This window comes from Heptranchias perlo, chromosome 34 (genome assembly GCF_035084215.1).
Source record: "Heptranchias perlo isolate sHepPer1 chromosome 34, sHepPer1.hap1, whole genome shotgun sequence".
Taxonomy (NCBI): domain Eukaryota; kingdom Metazoa; phylum Chordata; class Chondrichthyes; order Hexanchiformes; family Hexanchidae; genus Heptranchias; species Heptranchias perlo.
The window spans coordinates 13,309,303-13,330,271 of NC_090358.1; the positions used below are offsets into that span (position 1 = coordinate 13,309,303).

The 20,969-nt window shown below is 41.7% G+C and overlaps 1 protein-coding gene across 2 annotated transcripts in view; it reads right to left on the reverse strand.

The window, feature by feature from the left end:
* Positions 1 to 2,108: 2,108 nt before the first annotated feature.
* Positions 2,109 to 20,969, reverse strand: part of LOC137301809 (guanine nucleotide-binding protein subunit beta-5) — a 70,850-nt gene continuing 51,989 nt past the window's right edge. Inside the window, exon 13 of one of the 2 annotated variants that reach the window (XM_067971452.1) lies at positions 2,109 to 4,122. In XM_067971452.1, coding sequence (XP_067827553.1) covers positions 4,000 to 4,122 — 123 coding nt within the window. In that variant the 3' untranslated portion in view covers positions 2,109 to 3,999. Of the gene's footprint in view, positions 4,123 to 18,350; positions 19,559 to 20,969 lie in introns of those variants that run through there. The other variant, XM_067971451.1, reaches the window with a different exon arrangement.

Below are 20,969 nucleotides of genomic sequence, written 5' to 3' on the forward strand. Positions count from 1 at the left end.
TCAAAATAAAATTGAACTAGCAAGCATCTACATTTTAATAGGCATTTTTAATATTCAGAATTGCTGTCATAACCTTCCTGATTATAATTTTAAAAAGAGGTATACCCACATCAGTCTGTTGTAAGTAGGTTGCACTATAAAGTTAAGTTTATACCCACCTTCATACAATAGGATGGCACAACCCTAGTGGGAAGGTGCATCACCTTGCAGACCCAAGTTGAACTGAAAGTGGACCAAATTAGGCACAATACAAATTCAGGTTGTAAATTTAATTCAACCCTACCTTCCACCCCCACCCCAGGAGATAATTTTGTGTTGCAGTATCAAGCATTTTTTTTTAAATTCAAAAACACCTAATGACTGATGTAAGCACACCAGTCAGTATGGGGAATTACTGGGATAGCTAGTTGTTTTATACAGATATGCAGAACAGGACAAACAACAAGTTTGCTGCTACTCATTCTCAAAAGGAAATATTAGAGGGCAATTGGGAAGCAAGTATTGATGTGACCAGTTCTGAGGGGGAAGAAATGGGACAGAGATACCATAATAAATCTATACTCCTCTTTCTCTAGCAGAGTGAAGGTACCGGAAAGGGAGGGCAAGAGAAGATGAGACATTTGTCCTGGCCAGAGAGCCGTATAAATTTAATTTGGTCAGGCTCACATTATTCTAAACAAGTACTGGTCTCAAATGCTGCTCAGAAATAGTAGAGCTCTATGGACTGTAGAATGGAACATATCCCAAATGACAGCCAAAGTAAACATCCTCCATTCAACAGAAAACTCTCTGCCAAATCTATGCACTACAATTAGTGATTGGCATAACTTAACAGGAAGCACTAAGGAATGCTTTGAAAAGTACATTCTTGCGAGATCATATTTTGCTGCCTGACCAATTAAACTGCATTTTAATAAGTTTGGCTCTGACATTTACCCATTAACCTTACAATTCTTTATTTCCCCCCTATGTAATTTTATTTAAAAGGAAGTATCCAAATTTGACAGTGCATAGTTTAAACTCCAAATTTTCCATGAACCCATTAAGTTGAACTAAAAAAATTCCACAGAGAATAGCCCTATTCATGCTGTGTTATTTGTACCTTCCTGAAAGCCAGTTTGTAAATGGAAACATTTTTCAAGCCAGCTTCATGCATTCAACACAATACTATTTACTTAGCAACCCCACCGCACCTATTCCATTTAGAATTACTGTTCGGCAATCAAACAGGTGTGACAAGGTTTACAACCAATCAATCCACAGAATGAAGCATTTAAGTATTAACTTTGGAGCAACCATACAATTACTGAACACTAGAGTTAAAATTTTTCTTTGGTGGCGTCAGGGAAAGTTTAATTAAACTGGAAACCCAATATGCCAGAGTGGCAGAATGTAGGTCTGTGCTCATACACTCCCTATGTAGCATTCACAATCTCAGCAGTGGCATTGATTAATGGGTTTCCATTGTTACAATGTTGCATTTATATAGCACCTTTCACAAACTCAATGTCCCAAAGCACTTTTACAGCCAATTAAGTACTTTTGAAGCATAGTTACTGTTGTAATGCAAGAAACGTAACTGCTAATTTGCACAAAAAGTCCCACAAACAGTGCGATAAAGACCAGATAATCTGTTTTAGTGATGGTGGTTAAGGGATAAATATTGGCGAGGACCTCGGAGAACTTCCCTTGAAATAGTGCCATGAGATATTTTACATCCACCTGAAAGGGCACTCCTTCAATACTGCACTGGGGTGTCAGCCTCGATTTTATTCTCAAGTCTCTGGAGTGGGATTTTAACCAAAACCAATGGAGCATTGAGACCATATCACTTGCTTAACCCTGTGGCTGACAAATCGTCGGAATTAGAGGAAAAACAACCTTGGGTAAGGTAACTGCAGACAGACAACTAGTGTCCATTGAACATACCCCAGCAAGCAGTCATCACAATAAAAAATAAAAATAATTTAAAAAATATTTAAATGCTAATATGCAAAGCCTAAATCTAATTTTAAAAGTTCTTTCAATTCTTTGGAATATACACAAGAGACACCAACTGATCTTACAGACTAATAAAACCACGTAATAAAGCATCACCACACAGGGCCTCAGAATTTCCAGGTTTCATTGGTTTTGTCATTTCAGCAATTACAGACTGCTCAGTAAGTAGTACCTTTAGACCAAGCTTATTTTACATATACAACCATTCAGCCCAAGTGCACCATGATACTTTGGGGGAAGTTCCCCCATTAAGACTTTAAAAATAAACCCAAAGTATTTTGACAGTCATTGAATCTTTTTTGAAGACATCAGAACAGAAACAAGGCACATCATTAAAGTTTAAAAGTGAAAAATTAGTTCCAAACTACAGATTTACTTGCTTCTATGATTTATACATTATGCCCATACGGCAAAGTAATTTAACAGCTTGACGCAAGAGTACAAATTGTTGGAGCTAAAAAAAAAATAAGCAAAGACAATAATGCTATACACATACAGGAAACTCTGTAGAAGCTGCACAGAATGCAGATTTCAGTACTTCCTCCTCTATACTGCTGTATTTTCTGCACCTTTCAATTAATTAGGACACAGCAAGGGATTCTTGTTGATCATCATTTATCAAAAACCAAATAATGATTTCAACATCCCAAAGAATACATCCCATTAACATGCTCCTTCTGATTAAATTTAATGGTAAAGAGTAACAGGAAATATGAATATATATTAATAGTTCCATGCACTATAAAAGGTAGATGCTCACCCCTGCCACAAGGTAAAATGAGCTTCACAGATAAAGCTGATTTTAAGTCATGGCATGATTCTAAATGCTTTGCTATATTTAATTTATAAAAATGTTATATAAATACTATTACACAATTTAAAATATGATGGGACACTTAAACTATAACATTGCCAACGACATTAAGTTCCAGGTATATTTGGTTGCTTTCTAGAATGGAGAGTTTGAGGTGCTTTCAAAATTCTAACTTGCATATACAATAGGAATTCATCAAGCTTTCACGATGTATTATTTAAACACAACATTGATACAGTACAGAATTAGTAACACTTGTTTTTACAAATACAGAAAAGTTTTTAAAAATTACTACTTTGCACTGTAAGGGTTTGCTGGCTAGGTGTACTATTTTCTACCACTACTTTGATGTCTATACTGTACACAATATGGAACCATATTTTATCAAAATAGTTTTCAGTTGATTTCCAGTTAATACGTTACCAAACTATTACTAACCATAAAACTATTATGGTGGTCTGGTTTATGAAATACAGATATTGATAGGTGGTGGACAGAGGAAGAGCAGAAAAAAAGATAAAGAAACTAATGCTAGTGAACCTTTACAGAAGGTTGGTAAATTATAATACCCTGATAGAAATGTAACAAAAGGAAAGAGTTTAATTTGGACCAGGACACATAAAACCTGATGGTTTTTCTGAGACTCAGACAGCCACACATGCGCACGCACACACCCACCCACAAAAGCATGAATTTCTTGCAATGAATCAGAAAAACAAAGAAATGGATTTGGTTATACCTTGCTATTTCCAGATTACTCAATAGGTTAGTGCAATTTTTTGTGACTCAGAACTGGACTATAGAATAGACTCAATTTTGCATTACATTATTCCCTCATTTTCCACAACTAACCCACAATAATCAAAACCGTAAAGGGCTCATTTTGTTCAAGCCCTATTCTTATCACAATGCCATTTAAAAACATCAAAGGATACTTCATTTCATGTTGTAGGCAGTATATTAAATGAAATATTAAAAAGTTAAGTGTACATCAAACAAACGTAACACTAGCAAACTGCAGACAAAAGTTTGAGAATCTCCATATTTCTTGCTGCTGTCCCATACGATGGCAACCTCCAAAAATATTTTAGAAATGGAGATTATAAAAATGGAAAACATTGTGCATGAGAAATTTATATCTTCTAGGATGTTAGCAACTGTTCCAATTGGTTAGATGCACCAGTCTATCGGACAGCAAGAAGGCAAGCTAGCCCTGCTATACCAAACCCAGCAACTGTTATCAGCATGTTGCGTACTGTTGACTCTTGCCAATGGTCATCGCTGCCAAAGAATCTGAGAAATCCCTCCTGTCAAGACAAATAAAAACAAGTTTACCACACTTACCCAGACAGCTTGATTCATGTCTTTCAATGGGCATATTAATGCAGAAGAGCATCTTTACAATAACAGAATCATAAACAGGCCTCTACAAAAAAAAATTTCTACCCCTCAAAAGTGGATAAAAAAGGGTTACTTGACATGAAAAAGATAAATGATCTTGTCGTTAAGAATGATAAAGCTCTAATTCTGCATTTTAATTTTCATTGGTGTAAATACCCAAAACAGAAACAGCAGTACATTGCAGCTTTATTGAATATTTATAACAGAATTTTTATTCATCTAGACAATGGGCTTATAATTAAGCCCCTGGGTATAGGGTGCATTACAACTAACCATTCAAATTAGACAATTAAAAAAAAGTGTCTTAAAACTTTCTCCTGCAGAATCCAGAATGTATCACTAACACGTACAATTAAGAGGGCTAATCACAAATGGGAATATATCTATACGTTTTCAACAGTATTTTTTTTGGATGGGGAATATTTGAACCCCATTTAGTTTTAATATTTTGAGGCCTAGTTCTATTCACATTACTTTATTTTTAAAAAGGTGGTAGCAGAAATTCCATAAAATTTAAAACAGATTTAAGTTGCATGCTCTCAGGTTTCAAAAGCCCAAGCACAATACTGTTCAATGTAGAAATCAAGTCCATTCAGAAAACAGGGAAAAAAAGACAAGCAGCTGTGTTTGCTTCAAGATCCACATTCAATATCGTGCATTGTGTATGCAGAAGCCCAGCTGGTGTATTGGTGTATCGCCTGCCAGATGTCTATGTAAATTTGCCTGGCCCATATTTCTTCAGGCACTTTATTCACCAAAATACTTGCAATCCACTTTACAGTACAAGGGCATTTAAAAAAAAAAAGTTACCATACCACATCCTCTTAAATATGCTGTTCAGATTCAAGCCCATCTTATAGCATATTTTTAAAACTGCCTCGAGTGGATTTTAAAATTCCTCCTTGAGGCAAAAAAATCTATATTATATTCTAAGCATATGTCTTCCCTTCTATTTGACCTGTATCAATTTTACTACATTCAGTATAAATTATTTTAGAATCCCTAAATCCAAATTAGAATTTTTTCTGGAACACAACTACAGTATGCTGTATCACATTTTGCATGATTTTAAAAAAAAATAACCCTCAACAGGCAGAAATATGAAACTTTTTCCTGAAAGCATTTTACTTATGTCACATTAACATCCATATCTCACATGTAGAACTCTTAGATTCATGAATCTAAAACTATATCAGGAAGTTAAGCAACAAAATAGCATTGTGACATTTTTTTAAAAAACAAGCATTTGAAATAAGCAGCACACCTTGGATATAGTTATTTATTTCACAAATGAAAACCTCCAACAATGTCACAAGTTGGTTTTAAAAAGCCCTCATTCATGACTAGGGCAAACCCAACACTCCACAGTTCCCAGGTAGGGATAGGCAAAAATTCAAAATGTACTAGTAACTGAGCTTAAAGCAGGTTAATACTAGTTAGGATAGGCAAACGGTGCTCTAGACACATCAGAAACTCCACGAGGGCCAGAATGTACATCCTGAATGTTTTAAATATTGAAATAATAGGTAGTGTGGCACAATATGTTAACAGCACCAAGGTGCAGTAGCACAGGGACAACAAGATGCAATTACCCTATCTTTGGTCTGCCTGGCCTCTGCAACTCTACTGTGACAGCAGGTGCATATCCTGTTCCCAGGCCATCAGTATTTGCCTCCTTACAATCACAAAGGACTAATGAGCACATATGTGACTAACTTTTACCTCGCCTTCAAAGTAAGGCATCACAGTCTTTGTTCAGCATCTGCCCCACTTGCCATGACTCAAATCAGAAGCCAAGCACAGCAGGGACCAAAGCAACATGACCCCTACTCGTGGCTCAGTATTATACCTGGCCACACAGTGCTGCCCCAGTGGGGGAAACATCACCGGCATCTCCACACCAGTGGGGGAAGCAATTCAAACCCTTCTCACACCTCCGCCCAGAGTTCCCATACAGATATACTGCACCGGGGTGGGGCTCTCAAGGCGATGGGTCTTCATGACATTCATCAGCTCTGGCCTAGGAGTAGATGAGTCAGCCCTAGCTCTTGGCTGCAGAAGGCACAAGAAGAAGGGAGAGAAAAATATAGGGAAGAGATTTAAATATAAAAGCAGGAACTCAATGTGTAGTCAGGCTCTGCCCTGGTTGGCATCCTGGGCCACGAAGAAGCCTCCCCCACACACCCCTCCCCCCGAAAGCCCCACGTCTCTTACCCAGCCCCCATTCTGCTCAATCCACTCCCGCCGCTCCTTGCCCAAATAGTTGGCCACACTCTCCGCCAGCGAGTCCACAGGGCTGGGCCCAACCTCCGGGCTCATGACGATGCCAGAGTCCCTCAGGTGCCGGCCCAGCACCCCGGCGAAGGCGAAGATGCTCACCACCCGGCCCCAGTTCATCTTCTCGTCCGCCGACATCTCCTCCACCACCCGGCGCAGGAAGTCCGCAGCGGCCACCGCCGCCGCCGCTGTCGTGGTTGCAGTCGGGTCCGCCGCCGCCGCCGCCGCCACCGGCTCTCCTTCGGGCCCGGCTGCTCCCGATCGCGGCCTGGGTGCGATTTGGAGGCCGTTGTCGAAGCGGCTCTTCATGTTGCTGAAGGCGGCCTGGTGCTGCTCCACCATCTGGTCGGCCACTTTCCGCAGGGTGAACGCCGTCTTGTTCGGCGGCCTCGGCTCCCGGGCCGGGTTCAGGCAGTGCTGCACGTAGTCGCGGGCCAGCAGCAGCGCTTCCTCCTTCACGCACTCGCGCATCCTCCCTTGGAGCTCAGGCCTCGGTCGACAGGCTTCGTCCGCTGTACCTAGTGTCGGGGGCAGGGGGGAGGGGGTGGGGGGAGGCTGCTCGCTTCCAGCTCCCAGTCCTGCGCCGTTGCCAGGTAACAGTCTCAACCCCGGTTGCCCAGTAACGCTCGCGTTCCTCCTCTTCTTTCCCCCCCCGTTGCCCGGTAACGCTCGCGCTCCTGTTCCCTTTAATTTTCCCCCTTCTCCTCCTCCCCCCACCTTTCCCGTTACCCTAGTAACACTTTCGGTTCCTCTCCCACTGACGAGAGACTGAGCCGACAGCAGCCTCGGCCCGCAACCGTCCCTTTAAAGAGCACGTCACCACCCCCATTGTGACGCTAATGACGTCACCGTATTTAAAGGTCTATCCAGCACCCCCAACAGGTGATCCCTTAAAATGCACCAACTCTGCCCTTAATGTAAGTAGCAATTAGAAAGGCTCCACAGAATGCTACCTCCACATATACAACTGGTGGGTACCGCAGGGCACAGTAGACATTGGGAAAAATATTATCATTTAATTTTATAAGTTTCTTTTGTTTTGTTTTTCTGCTTAAGTTATTTATTAAAATCATAGAATGGTAAAAGCACAGAAGGAGGCCATTCGGCTCATCGAGCCCATGCCGACTTTTTGCAGGAGCAATCCAGTTAGTCCCATTCCCCCACTCTTTCCCCAAAGCCCTGCAAAATTTAGATGTGCCCCCTCTAAAAACGGGGCACTTTTGTTAGGTTCTTTGCTTGATGACACCGGGGAAACCCAATGTTTCCTTCTGAGTTTATTAGAAAAGGCATACTCTTTGCAAGAGCAATCCAGTTAGTCCCATTCCCCCGCTCTTACTCACTTACACTCCTCATCAATGTAAACTAGCCACACAGCATTATAACTGTGTAATAATTATTATTACAACCCTCCTTTTTGCCTACAGTGTTAGCTGTGGCTCAGTGGTAGCACCCTCGCCTCTTGAGTCAGCAGGTTGTGGGTTCAAGCCCCACTCCAGAGATTTCAGCACATCACATAGGCTGGCACTTCTGTGCAGTACTGAGGGAGTGCTGCAGTGTCAGAGGTGCCATCTTTTGGATGGGATGTTAAACCGGGGCCCCATCTGCCCTGTCAAGGGGGCGTAATAGATCCCACGGCACTATTTATTCGAAGATGAGCAGGGGAGTTCTCCCCGATGTCCTGGCCAACATCTATCCTCAACCAACTCCTAAGACAGATGATCTGGTCATTTATGTCATTGCTGTTTGTGGAACCTTGGTGTGCACAAATTGGCTGCCGCGTTTCCTACATTACAACAGTGACTACAGTTCAAACGTACTTAATTGGCTGTAAAGCGCTTTGGACCATCTTGAGGTCATGAAAGACTCTACATAAATGTAAGTTTTTCTTTTACTCCAGTCTCTATTGTGCCCGGGTGGCCCTGGAGAAGGAGCATGCGGTGTTTGCCGGAATGCTTGAGGCCTTCTGCCTGGAGTGCATAGTAGACACTGTAGGGCCTGGAGTGCATAGTAGACACTGACTCCCCAAAGCCTTTCCACCATCTACAAGGCACAAGTCAGGAGTGTGATGGAAAACTCTCCACTTGCCTGGATGAGTGCGGCTCCAACAACACTCAAGAAGCTCAACACCATCCAGGACAAAGCAGTCCGCTTGATTGGCACCCCATCAACCACCCTAAACATTCACTCCCTTCACCATCAGCGTACCATGGCTGCAGTGTGTACCATCCATAGGATGCGCTGCAGCAACTCGCAAAGGCTTCTTCGACAGCACCTCCCAAACCTGCGACCTGGACAAGGGCAGCAGGCACATGGGAACAACACCACCTGCACGTTCCCTTCCAAGTCACACACCATCCCGACTTGGAAATATATCGTCATTCCTTCATCGTCGCTGGGTCAAAATCCTGGAACTCCCTTCCTAACAGCACTGTGGGAGAACCTTCACCACATGGACTGCAACGGTTCAAGAAGGTGGCTCACCACCACCTTCTCAAGGGCAATTAGGGATGGGCAATAAATGCTGGCCTTGCCAGCGACACTCACACCCCCGCCACATGCAAATATATGCACATAGATTGATTACGACAACATTACCAACATCTCTCATCCTATATTTTGTACAGAGTGTGACAGGTTAGCTATCACAGTTGTGTAAACTCTCAACCCCCCCACCCTGAAATGCACAAAGATTGGCTACTACAGTGTCTTAAAATCCCAGTGGCTTAGTTGCTAAATGACCACGTGGAGAGGCACTGATTCACATAGACTAGAAATGTTCCAGGTTTAATCTGTGGTCTGTGCTGAGCTTGTCGGCTTCAGCTAGGATAGCAGTGTGGGCATTACAAATCTGGGCTCTGGAGAGGAAAAATATGGGGAGGGTAATTGTTCTCACTTGCTGTTCCGCGACCATGCTTCACGTGCTCATGTGTGCTCATCAAATAAGGATAGAGCAGGCTGAGCTGTGATGGCTCTTACAGTCGAATAGCTCACCAATGTTTAATGTCCATGCTTATACACAAAGTATGGCCACATGAGTGAAGCAGTTGGGGGACTGCCAGGTGCACAGAACTGTGTCCTAACATGAATTTCAGGATCAGAGAGGTAAGGGGAGAAAATCAGGAGGAGCAGAATAAATATATGTAACTTTTACCACAAGATGATTCCTATATCTCTTGTGTCATCAAAATACACAATTGATTACTGGAAATCTGAAATTAAAAAATAATGCTGGGAATATACAGATGATGTCAGGAAAAAAAGATGGGTTTAAATGTTTTGCCAGGATGTTATGGGCTGAGACTCTTTGTCCTCAGGAAATCAACCTGAAACATTAACCTCTCTTTTATTTTTTTCTGACATTGACAGACCTGTTGAAGTTTCCAGCACTTTTTGGTTTTTTTTTGAAATAGTGGAGCAGTTTGTTGGAGTTTTTCTGCCATCAACTTTTTGGCAAACACTCTGTGACAAGAACAAAGCATTTGTATCTAGTTTCAGTTTTAATTCAGTCACAATACACAAGGAATTAAAACCCATCTTCATTCAGAGTCATGTTTTCAGCCTAACTCAATCTTGGGAGGACTACTAGTCGGTGTAGTATCTGAGCTGTTGCTTAAGGAAAGAGCCAAGCCGTACCATTCAAGCAAAAACAAATTGTGATTTATTCAGTTATGTATAAGACTGCCAGCTCCTTTTGAATTTAAGCTTACAGTCATTCAAATCCAAGAAATCCTGGTAAATGTTTTGGTAGTGGGTGCATTTCATTAGAACTGACTGTTTAGAGAGAGTTGGTCTGGTACTTTGAAGACATACGGTCAGGCCGGTTTGCTCCTGCAGTTGATAAGGATATAAGAAAAGAATAACTGTATATATAGAAGTTAATTATTAAATATATAGCTTAGTATACAGGTTGTGAACCATTTATTACTTTCCTTGTTCAGACAAGCCGAGGCACAGGATAGATCCAGCAGCTAAAGAAGGGTTTTCAGTTTTTTGTCAAGGGAACATTTTCAAAACTTATGTAGATATTAGAGCCAGTGAAGATACTCACAAGATTGAAGAGAGTTAAGATGCCCCTGTGAGACTAGTCTAAAATATGTAAGCCAAAAACATTAGGGTAAGAAGGGCAAAAAAGACCCAAAAAATACATGATTCTCAACAATGCAAATTAAATTAGAGTAATACTGAACATTGTATCTCTATTGTTTAAAGACAAAACATTTGGCAACCTTTATATACCATTTTAGCTGGAAGTGAAATTCTTTTATTTTCAATCAACAGTCTCTGCTGCTGCTTTCAATTTAAATGGTTTGAAGTGGTAACATTCCTGTGATACAAAAACCATTTCACTGTGTGGTTTATTACTTCAGGGCACCTCATGCCAAAAGACTAACATGTATGTCTAAAGATAGAATGAAACCTCAAATGCATACATGTCTTTCTGTTTGCATTGCAGAAAGAAAATGGTTCACAAACTGAAAAAAAAATTCTTTAAGAGTTCTGATCTGTTAATAAAACAAATCTTCTGCAACAGTTTTTTTCAGAATGAGGGTTTCTACATATCTCAGCTTTACTATAGTATGTAAACAGGTGTAAGGGCTCATTCCTGCTATTAGGTGGCCAGCTTCTTGTCAAAATGGACAAGGACTAATCTGAATTACAAATTAAAATAAAATTTATTAGCCGCAACATGATGTAATAATTATTATGATACATAATATTGGAACAAAGGGAAGGTATTGCTGCTAATCTTATCACTTCAGTGATTTCCATTCAGTGTCCAAACACAAATCAAATGCAAACTACCTAAAAATGACAGTTGGGGGTGTGTATCATTTTCACATCAGTTCTCTGATTGACAACTTAACTGTCATTCAACCAAAGGGTTCACTGATGGTGCTTCTTAAAGTCCCAGTAACTGGATTGTCCTATTGGATGGCACATTGCCGAATCTTTAATTGGCATCTGCAGCAGCCAATCAGAAGCCCTTGCCTCCCTGACATTATTCTGGAGCTAAGGCAAATAATTTGTTCCAGCAACTAATTTATTATCACTCAGATCTGCTCAGAATGCTGCATTTCAATGCCTCCAGGACCTTTTACGCAAAATTGTGATACACGGGCAGCCATTCACATTACATGCAATAAGTGAGCAAATTGGCAGGATTTGTCACCGAATGTTGCGTTGTGACAAATGCTTGTCCTGCCGGCATCAGAAGCCCCATCTGCAACTTCCGGGGCCAGACTCTTGAAATCTTTATGAGCTTTCCTTTTAAACAGAGACCATGTAGCATTTTGATTAATAATTTACCAAATTAAGCGGATTCAGTTGCAGATTTTCCTGTTATGTAGAGATGAATGAAACGAAAATCGGACAAGTTCCACAACAGACGGTAAATTCGCTGCCTCGGCGGTAAATTTGAAAATTATTTCCAATTGTAACAAAACCTTTTAGTACTGCAACTTCAGCACATTTAGTACTATGATCTGTATGGTAACAACCTGGTAAATAGCAGCCAACATGGATTTGTAAGAGGAAGATACTGCTTGACTAACTTGCTTGATTTTTGGGGGGGAAATTACTTCCCAAATGGATGGTGGAAATTCCTACAACATGATGTATCTTGGCTTTTAAAAAAGCATTTGATAATGTTCTCATTAAGTGTTATTATTTAATTTTAAAGCAGTGGGGATTCAGGGAACAATCTGGGATTGGATAAGAAATTGGATGAAGGTAGGAAGTAGCAGATACTTATTAAAGAAGTATGTTGAGTGCAATACTGAATGGGATGTCTCAGGGATCAGTGTTTCAGCCTCCTATATTTCTAATTTACATTAATGACTTTGGATTCCGAAGGTCAGGGCAAATTTGCAGACGGTACCAAATTAGGAAGGTCAGTTGCATCCGATGGGGCAACTTAGAAGCTACATAAGTGAGCAGATTACTGGTAGATGAAATGTAATATGGATAAATGTGAAGGGGGAAAAGAATGGGCAACTCTTACAAATTACAAGTCTGCACTAGGTATTCTCGCGGGTTCAGCATTATTGGTCACATCGTGGGTAGACCACACACTCTGTATGAGCTGGAGAGCTCTAGAGTGTGCTCGAAACTGATGAGGTACATACCTGTTAGATGGCTGCATTGTCTGGTATTCCAACTCATTTGCCCTAAACAATATTCCTGATAGTTTGTATGTCTCTGGGAGTTGACTCTTTGTGAGCTGAATCCAACATCATCATATAAATCAAACCAAAATCCCTCCCAGACCAAATAAGGTAAAAATCTCAAAATGTTACAGTGATATAAGTACTCCATGAATGGTATGGAAATAGCCATTAAAAATGAAGTTGAAAGAGATCTCGGGGTTTAATAGACTTGGTGCTTAACATGTCTAACCATTGTAAAAGAATAGCCAATAAATCGAATAGAATGTTAAACTATATAGTCAAACCAGTTGGAGGGAGTCATGCTCAAACCGCATAGTGCTTTGATCAGACCACCCTGGGTACTGTGTCTACTTCTGGCCACCAAGACACAAAGGAGACATTCAAAACCTGAAAGTGGTTCAAAGAGGCACAAGACTGATCTCCAGCACCAGGGGACTGAATTCCGAGGAAAGACTGGAGAATATCCATAAAAACGAAGCCAATTCAGATCGAAGCAGATTGTTCCAAATGTCAAGTTTTGCTTAGATTCAATTTAGGTTTTGAACACATGCAGGCTATTTTAAGCAGGACTACTCAGGTGTTCTTCCTGGATGTAAAATGTTGGACCTCCAGTCCAGAGAGTTCCAAGAATAATCATTGTTGTATTGTAATTATCCTTAGCCGTTTGCCCATTCCAGCATTAGTAAAACTAAGGCTTTTAGAAATAAATTTCAAATTAAGATTTCATGGGGAGCAAATTTGTGAGTGGGTTGTTCAGGCCTACATAGTGTGGCAAAAATTCCCTACTTAATAACTCAGCAACATATTTAATGTCATAAAAGGTATACTTAATGTGAGCAAAACTGATATCTGTTTAGCTATTACAGTGGTTGAGTGCATGAATGATGTCACCTAATTAGGATGATATGCAAATGATGAGTTACTAAGATAAAAAAAATCAAATGGGTTTTGAAAAAAATCCATTAGACAAATATTCTCTGCAATCTCTAAAAAAATGTCCTATAAACACAGAGTTAGTTCTAAGTTAGAAAATCTATGAAATCAAAGTTTTTTCTCCCCTTTCGATTGTTCTTTAGTGCAGAAAAGGAATCAAATATTGTTCAGCTCTAAATACTTCTGATTGGTTGGCCTATTTCTGCACCATAATTCATGTCACAGTAACTTTCAGGAGCACAGGCCCACCAGGATAACAGTAACATTTGCTGGTTGATACAACTTTTCTTTTTGCTTGAGATTGAGCCCCCTCCCGAACAATCTCCTGGGCATCTCATTACGACCCAATACACTCTGGTCATGAAGAATACACTGGTACACCATCTTCACACTGAGGATACCATCCAATGTATTGTGTGGCACTACCACCGTGCTAAATGGGATAGATTCAGAACAGATCTAGCAGCTCAAAACTGGGCATCCATGAGGCGCTATGGGCCATCAGCAGCAGAATTGTATTCCAGCACAATCTGTAACCTCATGGCCCGGCATATCCCTCACTCTACCATTACCAACAAGCCGGGGGACCAACCCTGGTTCAATGAGGAGTGTAGAAGAGCATGCCAGGAGCAGCACCAGGCGTACCTAAAAATGATTCTATTAAGATGGGTATAGAGGGATATGGGCCAAGTGCAGGCAATTGGGACTAGCTTAGTGGTATAAACTGGGCGACATGGACATGTTGGGCCGAAGGGCCTGTTTCCATGTTGTAAACTTCTATGATTCTAACCGAGCGAAGCTACAAGTCAGGACTACGTGCATGCTAAACAGCGGAAGCAGCATGCTATAGACAGAGCTGTGCTCTACGGGCTGTTCCCGGGGACACACACCGAGACAGACATCAATTGCTGCTGGAAGACCATTAACTCGGTGAAAGACGCCCATTGGTCTGCCTGAAACCTGCTGGTCTTCCAGTGCACGGAGCTGTCCTCGACCGAGTGTTGCAGACTGGCACATTCCAAGGTCCAGGACTACGTGCTCAGGGACGCACTGAAGCTAGGTGCGGCCGCCGCAAAGGCTCTGTGGGGAAAGGCAACCGTTTTGAGCCTTCCTGCCATTGTATACCGAGGGGCTGCAATCAGGGAAAACTCCTCCCCCCCCCGGGCAGAATGTAAAATTCAAATTGCTGTAATGTACCTGTAATGAATTTGTAATGTACCTGTAATGAATCTGTAATCAATAATCTGTATTGAGTATAATGCAATGAGACACCCCAGAGTGTCATGAACTGTAATTATGCACAGTGTTCATTGAACTGTACTTGATTTAACCTGCAAATTGTATAATCTGTATTGTGTACAATTGGAATGTGATATGACAACTGTATTGTATGTTTTTGCTACAAATTTTATGAATAAAGTATATTTTTTGAAAAAAAATAAGCGATTCCACAACCAACGGATCAGATCAAAGCTCTGCAGTCCTGCCACATCCAGTCGTGAATGGTGGTGGACAATTAAACAACTAACGGGAGGAGGAGGCTCTGCAAACATCCCCATCCTCAATGATGGCGAAGTCCAGCATGTGAGTGCAAAAGACAAGGCTGAAGCGTTTGCAACCATCTTCAGCCAGAAGTGTCGAGTGGATGATCTATCTCGGCCTCCTCCCGATATCCCCACCATCACAGAAGCCAGTCTTCAGCCAATTCGATTCACTCCACGTGATATCAAGAAACGGCTGAGTGCACTGGATGCAGCAAAGGCTATGGGCCCCGACAACATCCCGGCTTTTGAAGACTTGTGCTCCAGAACTAGCTGCGCCTCTAGCCAAGCTGTTCCAGTACAGCTACAACACTGGCATCTACCCGATAATGTGGTAAATTGCCTAGGTATGTCCTGTCCACAAAAAGCAGGACAAATCCAATCCGGCCAATTACCGCCCCATCAGTCTACTCTCGATCATCAGCAAAGTGATGGAAGGTGTCGTCGACAGTGCTATCAAGCAGCACTTACTCACCAATAACCTGCTCACTGATGCTCAGTTTGCGTTCCGCCAGGTCCACTCAGCTCCAGACCTCATTACAGCCTTACTCCAAACATGGACAAAAGAGCTGAATTCCAGGGGTGAGGTGAGAGTGACTGCCCTTGACATCAAGGCAGCATTTGACCGAGTGTGGCACCAAGGAGCCCCTGTAAAATTGAAGTCAATGAGAATCAGGGGGAAAACTCTCCAGTGGCTGGAGTCATACCTAGCACAAAGGAAGATGGTAGTGGTTGCTGGAAGCCAATCATCTCAGCCCCAGGACATTGCTGCAGGAGTTCCTCAGGGCAGTGTCCTAGGCCCAACCATCTTCAGCTGCTTCATAAATGATCTTTCCTCCATCATAAGGTCAGAAATGGGGATGTTCGCTGATGATTGCACAGTGTTCAGTCCCATTCACAACCCCTCAAATAATGAAGCAGCCCGAGCCCGCATGCAGCAAGACCTGGACAACATCCAGGCTTGGGATGATAAATGGCAACTAACATTCATGCCAGACAAGTGCCAGGCAATGACCATCTCCAACAAGAGAGAGTCTAACCACTTCCCCTTGACATTCAACGGCATTACCATCACCGAATCCCCCACCATCAACATCCTGGGGCTCACCATTGGACAGAAACCTTACTGGACCAGCCATATAAATACTGTGGCTACAAGAGTAGGTCAGAGGCTGGGTATTCTGTAGTCAGTAACTCACCTCCTGACTTCCCAAAGGCTTTCCACAAGGCACAAGTCACGAGTGTGATGGAATACTCGCCACTTGCCTGGATGAGTGCAGTTCCAACAACACTCAAGAAGCTCGACACCACCCAGGACAAAGCAGCCCGCTTGATTGGCACCGCATCCACCACCCTAAACATTCACTCCCTTCACCACTGGTGCACAGTGGCTGCAGTGTGTACCATCCTCAGGATGCACAGCAACAACTCGCCAAGGCTTCTTCGACAGTACCTCCCAAACCCCCGACCTCTACCACCTAGAAGGACAAGGGCAGCAGGCATATGGGAACAACACCACCTGCACGTTCCCCTCCAAGTCACACACCATCCCGACTTGGAAATATATCGCCGTTCCTTCATCGTCGCTGGGTCAAAATCCTGGAACTCCCTTCCTAACAGCACTGTGGGACAACCTTCACACAGACTGCAGCGGTTCAAGAAGGCGGCTCACCACCACCTTCTCAAGGACAATTAGGGATGGGCAATAAAAGCTTGCCTTTCCAGCGATGCCCACATCCCATGAACGAATAAAAAAAAAACGCACTGAGGGACAGAAATTCATTCCTCTGTGAGCTCTTTCCAAATGAATTAATTAATGGGTTCAATGCAGATGACACAACTTGGAAGTGTAGTAAACAGTGAGGAGGACAGTAATAGAGATACAGTCAGTAACACAGGGCGCTGGGGGAGAGGGGTTACTGAGTGACAGTGTGAGGGAGAGGGATTAACATCAGTAGAGATACAGTCAATAACACAGGGCGATGGGGGGGAGGGGTCACTGAGTGACAGTGTGAGGGAGAGGGATTAACATCAGTAGAGATACAGTCAGTAACACAGGGCGCTGGGGGAGAGGGGTCACTGAGTGACAGTGTGAGGGAGAGGGATTAACATCAGTAGAGATACAGTCAGTAACACAGGGCGATGGGGGGAGAGGGGTCACTGAGTGACAGTGTGAGGGAGAGGGATTAACATCAGTAGAGATACAGTCAGTAACACAGGGCGCTGGGGGAGAGAGGTTACTGAGTGACAGTGTGAGGGAGAGGGATTAACATCAGTAGAGATACAGTCAGGATGGTAGAATGGGCGGACACATGGCAGATGAAATTTAACGCAGAGAAGTTCGAAGTGATACATTTTTGGTAGGAAGAACGAGGAGAGGCAATATAAACTATTATAAGGTGGGTGCAGGAACAGAGAGACCTGGGGGTATATGCGCACAAATCATTGAAAGTGGCAGGGCAGGTTGAGGAAGCGGTAAAAAAAAGCATACAGGATCCTGGGCTTTATAATTAGAGGCACAGGATACAAAAGTAAGGAAGTTATGATGAACCTTTATAAAACATTAGTTCGGCCACAACTGGAGTATTGTCTCCAACTCTGGGATGAAGGAGTTCAGTTACGTGGATAGACTGGAGGAGCTGGGATTGTTCTCCTTCGAGCAGAGAAGGTTGAGAGGAGATTTGATAGAGGTGTTCAAAATCATGAGGGGTCTAGGCAGAGTAGAGAGAGAGAAACTGTTCCCATTGGCGGAAGGGTCAAGAACCAGAGGACATCGATTTAAGGTGATTTGACAAAAGAGCCAAAGGTGACATGAGGAAAAACTTTGTTACACAGCGAGTGGTTATGATCTGGAATGCACTGCCTGAGGGGGTGGAGGAGGCAGATTCAATCGTGGCTTTCAAAAGGGAATTGGATAATTACTTGAAGGGGAAAAATTTGCAGGGCTACAGGGAAATGGCGGGGGAGTGGGAGTAGCTGGATTGCTCTTGCAGAGAGCCGGCACGGGCTCGACTGGTCGAATGGCCTCCTTCTGTGCTGTGACCAATTATCCTAAGTGAAATTCCTCGCTATTTTAAAAAGGTTAAAAATCACACACAGTGGAATCTGTACCCATTCATAAATCTGCACAATCACCCTGTTCCCCACTTTCCCATCAATATAATGTAGCATAACCAATTGGAAACTAAGCTGTAAAAGTCAAAACAACTGCCACTGTTTAAAATATTATATGTGCCATTTATTAATTTTTGGTACATTTCAAAAGATTTACACAAGTGTTCACCAAAAGAACTGTTGAAGTATACATGAAACAATTACAGAAACAAATCCAAAATCATACAATTGACCCTACAGAAAATAGGTGCTTTACAAGGACCCTAAAGAGTCAGAAGGCCTTACTTTTTTGCCTAGATCCCAGTAATGTTGTAATATAATATTGCACTTCTTACCAAGTGAATTAAAATCTTTAAAAGATCACAGTGCATTTAAATCTACTGCATTGGATTTTACATCAATTGAAGTTTACAACTTACCACTTTAAACAACAACTTTGATTAGATTTTCTCCTGCTGCAATATGTGAAGTTCTTAAACAGTCATTGTCTACAGACCTACCCCAGATTTGTCATCTGCTGTTAAACATTATTTTACAATTCTGTGTATCAAAAACAAAAAGTATACTGACAAATGGATATGCTGAGCTTTAAACAAAAGAGAACTTTGCCACCCATAAGTGGTGTAACTATTCAGCGCAATTCAAATTGCATAATATATATATATATTTTGGAAAGGACTAGTTTAAATAGATTCTCTACGCTTTACATTATGTAGTCCATTCACCATCAAACCATAGAGTTTCACTTGTAGTTATTTTTATCATAGAACATAAACAATGCCTTGTAACAATCTTTCAGAAAGTCTGTACCATTGTAGCTGTCACTTTGACTCAAGAAAGCATTACAAACAAACACAGTTGATAATTCTGAGTTGGGGATTTTCCTTAAGCCTCATTTTTCTCAAACAGAATGGGGACTCAAAGACATGGAAACATGAGAATTGTGTTTTAATGTAAATGTGGATATCATAAAATTTACAATAGGGAACATTATTAAAAAGTGAGGAAATGTATTATTGATCGGCATTTTGGAAAAGGCGGCAACTACTTCTAAATATTTTGTTTGCTACAAGTTCAACTGAATTATGATACCAATATCAAGATTACCTAATTTCCTCCTAGGATTCTTAAATAATTATATAGTCACTACAGACTCGGTTAAATGTCACAATCCCACAATATTTGCACATTTCCTAAAACAGACACATAATCTAGGAGCTGAGCCACCATACTGCAAATGCCAAGAAATCCCAGAACGGAATCTTCATTCAGAATTGCAGGATCATTTCCAAGAAACTTTACGCCCAAATCTGCAAAACAGAATAATAAATACAAATTCAGTTTTATTGGTTTGTGCTGCCAACAATTTCAGAGCGCTAAGAGAAGTCATTTTGGATCATTCATGCATTTTAAAATATTTGGAATTCATGGGGGAGATTTCCTCAGTGTGCTTACTCCAGCAAAATCATAAAGCTGATTACAAAGAAGAGGCTTATAAGTTCAATAGTCTAGCACACAGGATATCTTCCTCCATTGGGTGTACAGTGACTCTATATTACAACTATAGCAGTCAAGATAGATGCTCTATTCTGTATAAAGTAATGGATACCTGGAAGTGATTACAAGGCAGTAATCTAATAGAAGTGCTCAGGTGACTTCACAAACTACATGAGAAAAGCTTGAGCATTTACTGGCAGTCAACTGAAATGTGATTACTGCCTTCTCCAGAGTATTGAAAAGATATATATTAACAGCTGGGTTTATTCAAATTTTCATGCCAAAAAAGGACAACTGCCAGTCTGTTCTATGCCATCAAAGTGTGATGACATTCACACTGTACCTTCATGACTGTAGGCTAATTGAGAGATAACTTGCAGCACATTTCAGCAACATTTTATTAGCAGTAGCATACAAAAGGCAAAACTACAATTAAGCTTTGTGCCTGTAATATTGAAAAAGCATAATATTGTGGTGAGCCTTTGCTGTTACTAATTGGTTCATGCTAATCATATTGCACTACAGACCAATCAGATAGCAACATTGGTCCATGCTAACCAGGTGTCACCACAAACCAATCATATTGTTAGAAACACAGAATCCAAATTATTTTTGGTGCCACGATAGTTTTCTTATCATTGCCCCCACATTAATACTCCACCTCTGTCTTTTTACCCACTCTGCCAGTCGCTGCTCCCATTCAGACCCCCCCACGCCCCCTCGTGAGTCCCTGTCCTACTTCTGGCTGTGGCCCGTACTCCACATTCTCCCCGGCCGATCACGTGTGCTCCAGCATGTCTCCATTCCCTCCTTTCTTCCTTCCTTCCTTCCCAGGCCTGCCCTACGTACTTCAATGCTGCCTTTTGCCTTTCGGTTGGCTTTGGTCGGTATATAATAAAGTAAAATGCAACTTACGTGGGGGAGCATCCACTCAGGCAAATTCACCAATGTAAACATGCACTTATCCTTCTGATGTATGGAATGGAATGGTTAATATTCTGGCAATAAACTCATTCCTGACAGTTCAGTGCCTTTATTATTGTAATATTAGTGTTCATTTCAGCATCACAGTGTGCAAATCAAAAAAACCTTTCTTTAAATAAAAAGGCCAGGCCAGGGAGCCTGGAATTATTCTGGACTTACTCAGCAGTTTAAGGATTAAATTTTTAGAAGATACAAACCAACAAAACTGCCCTCCTCAATCGATAAGAACGGCCATCAACA